At 49.7% G+C, this 9,408-nt stretch overlaps 1 protein-coding gene across 1 annotated transcript; it reads left to right on the top strand.

Annotated features, from left to right (window-relative positions):
- LOC131290375 (RING finger protein unkempt homolog) lies at nt 1-9,408 on the top strand. The gene is made up of 13 exons (XM_058319526.1): nt 1-178; nt 511-720; nt 5,161-5,580; nt 5,663-5,865; nt 6,612-6,880; nt 6,954-7,268; nt 7,399-7,510; nt 7,586-7,717; nt 7,821-8,070; nt 8,202-8,424; nt 8,575-8,664; nt 8,744-8,893; nt 9,083-9,408. The coding sequence occupies exons 1-13, from the start codon at nt 114-116 to the stop codon at nt 9,275-9,277; spliced, it is 2,634 nt and encodes an 877-aa protein (XP_058175509.1). The 5' UTR covers nt 1-113; the 3' UTR covers nt 9,278-9,408.

Raw genomic sequence — 9,408 nt, 5'->3', positions numbered from 1 at the left:
TTAATGAAAAGTAAAAACGCAATATTCTTTTTTCTGTTAACTATGCTCCAGTAGAGGGAGCGAACCGTCGAGCGATCGCACGCAGTGAAGCTAGATAAACAAACCATAAAAAAATGGCGTCTTCGGACCCAACAAAATCATTGTTTACAACGCAAACGGAAAAACCGAACCATTATACGTGAGTAGTTAGTGGCGTCTTCTTCCTTGCCCCCGTGGGGTGGTGGTGGTAGTGATGGTTGTTGGGGGAGGGGGAGTTGGTGCGGGGGCAAGCTAATGGCGGACAAGCGCCGCGGCGTACCTGCGGGTGTCACCTGTATTCCCGCCGTCCTCCCCCTCCCTCTCGCCAACCTCGACCACCCGTGGCCGGTGGCTCGTGTGGCCGCGAGCCACACATACGGCACACGCCACCCGCCAGCGCCAGCAGCGTCCCCTTACTGAAAATGGTTCTCTTGTGTGTGTGTTTTTCTGTCTTTCTGGCTCCGGTGTTCCGGCCTGCTGGCGGTGGTGCAGCTATCTGAAGGAGTTCCGCGTCGAACAGTGCCCCTCGTTCCTGCAGCACAAATGCAATCAACATCGGCCGTTCGTGTGCTTCAACTGGCACTTTATGAACCAGCGCCGCCGCCGTCCCGTACGCAGACGGGACGGTTCGTTCAACTACAGTGCCGATAACTACTGCCCGAAGTACGACGAAACGACCGGAATATGCCCGGACGGGGACGAGTAAGTAATGCGCGCGGGGAGAAAATCGGAAACGCTGGCGATCCATGGGACAAGTGCGTCGTCGTCACATTAAACGCCAGCTCCTGGCTCGCTGGCCAAAGGTGCGCCCTCCGACCTTCGCGGGCCGAGGGGAACGGAGGCGTTGAGGCACGTGTGGCTGTCCCATCCCTTACCGCCTACCCCGCTATCCACTCTCCAGCATCCATTCGTTGCGTCGTAAAATGCAAGAAAAACATATCCCCCCAGCTGTGTGCGTGTACGTCCGCGTATGTGTGTTTGTGTCCCTCCGTGACCTTTAGCTGGGTCCATACCGTACACCATCCCCTGCCTCTCCTAGCTTCTAGCGATTTGCTAAAACGTCATTACAAATTGTGTGCTTGAAAACAAAACAAAGCCAACCAGCCTGCGCTTTCGTCAAAACAGCATTTCGGATGCCAAAAATGCCTGCTCCAGGTTGAAAGCTGGCATTTATGCTACTCGTGCTAACTTTTTGCGCTGATAAGCCCAATCGGTCCGTTCTTTCTCGAGACAACTGTAAAATTCATAGCTTTCTTCACTAACTTGTATTGTGCGTATTGCAAGCCTTCCCCCCCCATCCACCTCCCCACACCCGTGGTCGAGCCCCTTACGGGCATTGTTGCTTTGTTCTTTTGCTGCGACGCTGCGGCGCAAGCTTGCTTATGCTTCCACCCCCCGACCCTTCTCCCTTTTCCGCGCACCGCTGCTGTTACGTTAGAAAAGAAAATGCTACATTATGGCAGTGTACGGTTGTGTACGTTCACCTTTTCCACACTTTCCTCCATTCAGGGAGGGAGCGTGCGTGCAATTGCACACACAAACACACGCGCACACTCGGGCGAGCGGAAATGGCGAAAACGGGATGTTTTTATTTTGATAACAACGTCGCCATATCGGGCCAATACGCCTGGTGCAAATGCACTTGCATTAGCCCGTCGAGTCAAATCCGGCGCTGTCCCATCTTGCACAAATTGCACATTGTTCCTCCCGCCCCTTGTTGCTTCCGGTTTCCATTCCGCCTGGGCCGGATCGGCCAGTTCGATGGTGCATTGTTTTGGTTGATCTCTACAAGGGAACGACGATTGGGATGTCGATGACGATGTCGATGTTGCCCTCTTCACATATCGGCGGGGATTACCCATTTTCCGACACACACACGCGCGGCTGCATGTGTTGGTGTGGGCCGCGCGTCCGCTTGCGCCATCTTGGTTTATTTATTTTATACTGCTAGAGTTTTCTTTTGTTTTGGCCCGTTTTTCTTCCCATTTGTTTTGCGTTCTGTGCATCTGTGCGAAATGCATCTGCACACTCGATGCGTGTCGGTGTGGAGGCATGCTCATGTTCATTCATATATAAACATAGTTAAATGATATAATATATATATGTAATATGTATCAAACAGCATAGTATGTTTGCGTGTTTGTGTGTGTGCTCGGAACAAAGGTGAAACAAAGTAAATTGCTTGGAAGGTGCGCCTGCGCGTATTCGTGTGGCAAAATGATTGCAATTTATCTCCCTCTCTCTCTTTATCTTTTTTTCTCTCTCTCTCTCCCTCTCTGTGTCGCTTTCTTAATGTTGAGATGTGGATGTATGAAAGAGAAAGAGCTTCAGCAGATCGTTGCCTCTCGGCAAGGTGTTGCGTACATTTTTCGGCTGCTCACAAGAAGACAAATAAAACGCCAACGTGAACGCCTTACAATGGACTTTTACAACAAATGGGAATTCCTCGTAGTAGTACTCCGCTTAACGCTTTTGTTTACTGCCTTTTAAACTTTTACGACATTCGTCGCCATGAGGAGGGAGGGGGGGGGGGGGGGGGGGGGCAAATCTTGACCACAGACCATAAAACTGCACAAACAAACGCTCCCGGGATCGGCTGATCTCGCACGCACGACGCGCTGCGTTGGGACGACGACGATTTTTACTTCAAATCTTTTTTGTTTTCGAACTCGTAAGCTTCAAACTAATGTGGAAACGTATCCCATCCACTAACGTCATCATTGCGCTATTGGTGGATTTAAAATTTGCCAATCAAAGCAAACGAAACACATGCCGTGAGTCGCTTTTGTATGCACATCTGTTTACACTTTGTGCAGTCGGTCTCACATGAAAAGCGTGACCGACGTTTGAAGTAGGACTAGCGTTTGTTGTTTCTCCTTTTGCCAGCTCAGATTGCTGTGCACGAAATGTTGTGCCAAAAGGTAAAATCAAAAAGAAGTTTTCAGTTGCATTTTCTATTTTCCTTTTTTGCTGGTTTAATCCAAGAAAGCCGCATTCATTGACCAAAGGTTTTGAACATTGTTCATCATTAGTTGATGAATGTTGAAGAATTGAAAATAAAATGACCGTTTGCTGCAGATGCATAAAAGAAAATAAAACAAATTTGTTTTTGAAAAATAGTGTGGTTTTTTAAACCTAACCCTTAAGTGTATATAAATTGTGCGAGGAAAAAGGATGTTACCTTCAGTACCGACTATTGCGTGTGACAAAAGAAGGGCGCAAACTTTAATCAACCCAGCTCAAAATGGTATTTTTTGTGTGACGTTCACTTATCATCAAGAAAAGCCGTTCAAAAACAACCCAATCGTTAAAGCAAACGATTAAAATACCAAATGCAAAACCAGTTGCCTGGCTGCCCGGGAGAGAGATTGCTGCCGCTCAAAAGGTCAAGTTTTATGACAATATTTCGCCCGTTTTCAGCTTCCAGCGCAGCATGAATAATCATTTCCCGCCGTCGATCACAGACGATCAGAATAAAATTATCAGTGATCGTGTTTGCACATTTGTGGTGGGGGCATTGAGGCAGTAAAAAATAAATGCGTTAACTTGCGGATCGATTGAGCAAAACCTCCACCAAGGATGGGTATATTTGATGGTAGTTATACATCTTGCCAGAATGATAACATATGTTTGGAAGTAAATCTTTTCTTTATCGGTCACGCTGTTTATTGATTAATACAGTACCATAAATTTGTTCCTTCCTTCCGTTTCTATTTTGCTTACATGTTTTCCTACAGTAAACGTTGAATGATTGCATCTTATCTCAGGTTCTGCATTCCGCACGAAGCTGGCTTGCGAACTCGACCTTTAAAGTCTCTTGCCGCTGGAGACAATCTTGTTTGCTCGTCATTCGAACGAAGCTCATCGGACCGGTCTAAATCTATCAGCCACTTCCACAGAACCGGCAATCAAAAACCGTTCGGTGCTTCGGTTGCATTTTCGCGTCCAATGACCGTCCAATGCTACTTGAACGCGCTTGTAAAACGAAAACAAAATTCATCTCACGAGCGAGGGTAGAAAAATAAAATCCCATAGGAGTTGTGACGATGAACCGGCCACACGGGTTGCTGCACACAAGTTGGCGGACTATAATGCGTTTCAGCTGTGGCGTCTGCATTTGAGATTCCATTCGCCGTCGTGGGTGATGTTGTTGCTGGGGGGGCGGGTGCGTTATTAATTTGTAACGCAGCATCATCGAAACGGCCAGCATGACGATGCATTTGCAAGCATATGGTTCGCATCGGGGGGCCTCGCTGAAAAATATAGACCCAATGAAATTATTGATGCCTGTTGAAAATATTCCTTTCATGAAATTATGTTACGGGAGGGTTTGTTATTATTTTTGCAATGTTTTCCACTTTCACATGCAGACAATATTTATTAAAATACCGCTATTAAAAACAATCCATATGTTCTCGAAGTCCTGCCTTCACGACCAGTGGAAATAACTTTTGGTATAACCGAAGTTCACTGTTAAAACTAAACGCCCCACAAAGACATTCAAAGCCAGCAAAACGTGCCCGCCCGCTTCGTCAAACAAGTTTGCGAGAAAAGTGCATCACCCGCCCTCTGGTGCTAACAATCAAATGCAACTCTTTCTTATGCAGAAGCATCATTCAAAAAACAAAAAAAGAAGGTCACCACCAACCACCAACCAGCACGTGTTTCATCCCAGCAATCAAACTCTCAAACGTCACTGCGTCCATCCGTATTGCAGTTTGTCGTTGGAGAAAAGAATCAACAATCAACCCCCGGCTGCCTCCCGTAACGAATACCGTCGCCAGAATGCCCATTTCCACCGACATTCCGACACGTGGCACGTGTGAAAAGAAGGGCCAGCAACCAGTGGAGTGCTGGTCGAAGTGCGGGGTAGAAAAAAATGGCCTTTCTTGACCGTTGACCGGGTCTTAGGGTGTATTGCGACGGCGGTTTTTGATGTTACCACCGTGTGAAACGTTACTTCAAGGTTAGATAGTGACCGTGTGTTGGAAAACAAGGATAACGAGTTGACTGAATGTTACATTTTCACGGCAGTTGTCCTAGAAGAGCTAGAGGGCGTGTGGAGAGAGCGAGAGAGAGAGAGAGAGAGAGAGAGAGTTCTAAGCTTCACGCATTTGGTTTTCCTTATTTTTTTTGTTTCAGCTGCCCCTTTCTGCACCGCACCGCTGGTGACACGGAGCGGCGGTACCATCTGCGTTACTACAAGACGTGCATGTGCGTGCACGACACGGATACGCGTGGGTACTGCGTGAAGAATGGGCACCACTGCGCGTTCGCGCACGGCATCCACGACCAGCGGCCGCCGGTGTACGACATCAAGGAGCTGGAGGCGCTGCAGAACGCGGAGGTGACGGGCGAGGGGCTGAACGGGCCGAACGTGCTCGACAAGGAGCGCAACCTGATGAACGAGGACCCGAAGTGGCAGGACACGAACTACGTGCTGGCGCACTACAAGACGGAACCGTGCAAGCGTCCGCCGCGGCTGTGCCGGCAGGGCTACGCCTGCCCGCAGTTCCACAACAGCAAGGACAAGCGGCGCAGCCCGCGGAAGTACAAGTACCGGTACGGAGAGGGGGAGTCGTTGCTGGTCGTCGACACTTCACGCCTTCTGACACACCGTTTTCCGTTTTATTCTTCCCCGCAGCTCGACCCCGTGCCCGAACGTCAAGCACGGCGAGGAGTGGGGCGAGCCGGCCAACTGTGAGGCCGGCGAAAACTGCCAGTACTGCCACACGCGCACGGAGCAACAGTTCCACCCGGAGATCTACAAGTCGACCAAGTGCAACGACGTCCAGCAGGCCGGCTACTGTCCGCGCTCGGTGTTTTGCGCCTTCGCGCACGTAGAGCGTAAGTATCCGGTCAAACGAATAGCACCCGTAAAACCATTTCAATCGCGAAACATTCACAACAAGTTGTAGAAATGAGTTGGACGATAAACATCGCTCTTACAGCGTGATCGCTTTTACATCAATAAGTATTTCTCTTCTAAACAACAAGGTTTTTAATTTTTCCTCTGTTCATAATGCTCTTCTTTGTAGGCGTTGTTAGCAACTTCAACCTATCTCGGCGTCAATGATTTTATTGTTCGCTTCATGCTAATATATCAACATTCTGATTATCTGCGCATTCTGAGTAACAGCGTTGGAAAGATTTTGTTTATATATATTTTATTATGATATTCTTTATGATTGCGATTGCGTTTGTCGATCATAACAATTACGTCAATGCTGAATTAAATGCGGTAATCATGAGGTAGATTATTTTGATCAAAACAAGACCACGCAGGAAGACAGGCTCCTCCATTATGTTAGTGGACGAAATCATTTTTATTTTACTTTGTTTTCCTTCCTTACATATCCGAGAATGTGTTTGAATAGACTTCTTCTACCGCTTCCATGTTTTTTTTTAAACAGGAAACAACATTCTTGTATCGAAGAAAAGCTTGCTGAAGTCCTTTACTGGTAGAATTATTTAACGCGCTCAGTTTTTTCATAGTTTCAAACATGTTGTTTTAGCAAGGAAATATGTTAGCTTTAAAAGCGAAGAGGAAATCGAACGGCAAATAATATTTACCTTTATTGCTCTTTCCATAGCGTATCTACCGGAGGACATCAGTCGCGAGCTTGACTCGCTTGCCCTGAGCGACATGTTGTCCTCGGTGCTTCCGTCGGGCGACGGTGGTGGAAGTAACGGTGGTGCAGGTGCGGGCGGTGCCGGGACTTCCGGTGGCAGTGTGGGTGGCTCGGGCGTCGTCGGACCACCGCCGGGCGTACTCGGTGGGCTGGGGCCCAGCGCAAACTCCACCGGCGGTCCGATCGGAAGCGGTGTGGTCGGTAGCAAAAAGGAGAACCACGAGCTAGGGGTGAGTTTCTAGGAATGGTGGAATGGGGGGCAGCGGACCACCCGGAGGACGGTCTCGAGCTTAACCCGCGCAGAATCTTTCGTACTTCCAGCTGCTGCAGAACGGCAGCGCCGAGAGCAGCGAATCGGCCAGCACCAGCAGTCTCGGTTCGAACCACAGCTCGCACAACAAGGCACCCGGTTCGCAGCTGCAGCACCAAAAGGCGAACGCCAACCTGCTCGGCAATGGTCACGGTAGCGGCGGTGGCAATCCGCTTTGCGGGCTCGGCCTGCTAAGCAACGGCGGTCCAAACGGCGGAAGCAATGGCAGCGGAGCGGGAGGTGGCGCCGGCGGCGGCGGTAGCTCTTTGCTGTCCAATCTTGACTTCAATTCGGACCTTCCGAAACAGGTGCGTTTGACAGTGATTATTGTTTCTGCAAAAGAACACTTTTGCTTCACATTTGAATCACACTTTTATTGTGATTTAAGATAAAATGACCACATGTGTAAACAAACTGCTTTTCCGCCACTTTTCCCAGATGGTAGCTATCGACAATGATCCCACGCTCAACCCGATGGAGCGTGAGCAGCGCAAGCGAATGTGTCTCACGTTTAACCTACGTAATATAGGCTCACCTCTAGATACCATGTGTAAGTTTCAGTCTGTTTGCAGTCAGAAGCAGGTTAGATCATATTAATATGACGGTTTTTTTTCTCGCTCGGCAGACGATTTGGGCCGGCGTGATAACCTACACGGGCTGGAAAATCCAATGTCCGGTCTGACCTCGGCCGGGTTGCTAGCTAGCAGCTCGGCACCGGTCAACATTCCCGGTTCACCGATGGGCAATTCCATCTCTGGTAAGCAGAAGGGTTTGGGTCGGGAGTGTTGGGCACCGAACACTTGCCCGCGGCACAGACCATTCACCGATTCGCTCGCTTCTTGCTGCCACTGTGTTTACAGGCATTCTCCAGGGCACGTCCGCACCGGTTAACATTCCTGGCAGCTCTCTAGGTCACAACTTCAGTCCGTCGTCGCACTCGAATTTATTCGGCCTGAACGATCCATTCGGCACGCATCACATCGGCAGCGGCTCGGCGCCGAAGCTGAGCAGCAACTCCTACGGGCACAATCACACCGATAATCTCTTCTTCCAACCGCACATAATATCGCCGGTGCTCGGCGACGGGCTGTCCGCCAGCCCGGAAATCAGGTAAGTTCTAAGGAGCGAAGCAGCAGCCTGTTCCCTTTCTGCTTTGCTTGCGCGCCCCTTTGGCAACGCCTCCTCCCCCCGTACACTCACACACACACTACTACGACCTCGACCTGGCTTTTGCTTTGCAGACGAATGCCTGATTTGAATCCACTGAATAGTGAGCTAAGTAGTACCACAACTAATATGCTGTTCGCTGACAGTCAACACCACCAGTCGCAACAGCCTCAGCAGCAGCAGCAGCAGCAACAACAGCAGCAGCAGCAACAGCAGCAACAGCAGCAACAGCAGCAACAACAACAGCAACAGCAGCAGCAACAACAGCAGCAACATCAAGTACAACAGCAGCAGCAGGCGCAACAGTTGCAGCACCAGCTGCAGCATCAGGCATCGATGGCTGTTGCCGCCGTCAAGTCGATGACGCCAAACCAGTACGCGATATCGCCGATGATAGCGGACGGCATCAATCGCATGCGGGAAGAGATGAACAAGACGGCCCAACAGCAGCAGATGCTCAACTGGGAGGAGCATGTCCTACAGGCGACGAACGCCTGCGAAGCCTGGAAGGCGCAGATGGAGGAGAGCAATCGCAAGGTAAAACGCACATTGAACTCATCCCGTTCTAACGTAGGCCGGTAATGATGGTCGCTAACGTGCCACGTTTCCTTTACAGACGGTGATTGCTGAGCAGCAGCGGGACGAAGCGCTGTCGCATGTGAAGGCGTTGAAAGAAAAGGTGGAACAGCTTACCTTATCCGGTACCACCAACTACCGGTCGAGCGATCTGCGTGGCATGTCGCTGCCCAAGTTGAAAAGCATTCAGGTAAGAGATTAGATTGATCACTATTTGCTGCAGGGCTTCGGTTGTTGCAGTGAAAAGGTTTGTTGCCCTGTCGTTTTTGTTTTCGTTCGTTTGTAAATGTTCCAATTTATCGTAATAATTGAAAAATTGTTACATAAGCAGAAGGCCTACTTTACTTACCAGCGCTCTAACATACCTTTTCTATTTTAGGCCAAGTTGCGGGCGGAAATCGAGGAAGTAGAGAAAGTATTATACCAAGCGACGGCCAACAAGTGCATGAAGTGCGAGGAGAACAATCGTTCCGTCACGCTGGTACCCTGCAACCACTACGTTGTGTGCGACTCGTGTGCATCGACCCAGCGTGAATGTCCTTACTGTCAGACGCCGGTCACGTCACAGGCGTAGGTAGTTGCGAACAGTATCGGAGTGCTACTGATGGAGCTGCGGTCCCGTACCACCACCTCATACGCGAGACAAGTGACACGGGGCCAACACGCGGCTGGCGCACCTACCGTCTGGTGACTAAAAAATTGTGA

Source organism: Anopheles ziemanni, chromosome X (genome assembly GCF_943734765.1).
Source record: "Anopheles ziemanni chromosome X, idAnoZiCoDA_A2_x.2, whole genome shotgun sequence".
NCBI lineage: Eukaryota > Metazoa > Arthropoda > Insecta > Diptera > Culicidae > Anopheles > Anopheles ziemanni.
This window is presented reverse-complemented; position numbering and strand designations above follow the sequence as displayed.

What these genes read in the sequence shown, in the direction of transcription:
- LOC131290375 (XM_058319526.1), top strand. Translation starts at nt 114, where the DNA reads ATGGCGTCTTCGGACCCAACAAAATCATTGTTTACAACGCAAACGGAA. An exon ending in GAAAAACCGAACCATTATAC is followed by an intron (nt 179 to 510) that starts GTGAGTAGTTAG and finishes GCGGTGGTGCAG; the next exon opens with CTATCTGAAGGAGTTCCGCG. An exon ending in ATATGCCCGGACGGGGACGA is followed by an intron (nt 721 to 5,160) that starts GTAAGTAATGCG and finishes TTTTTGTTTCAG; the next exon opens with CTGCCCCTTTCTGCACCGCA.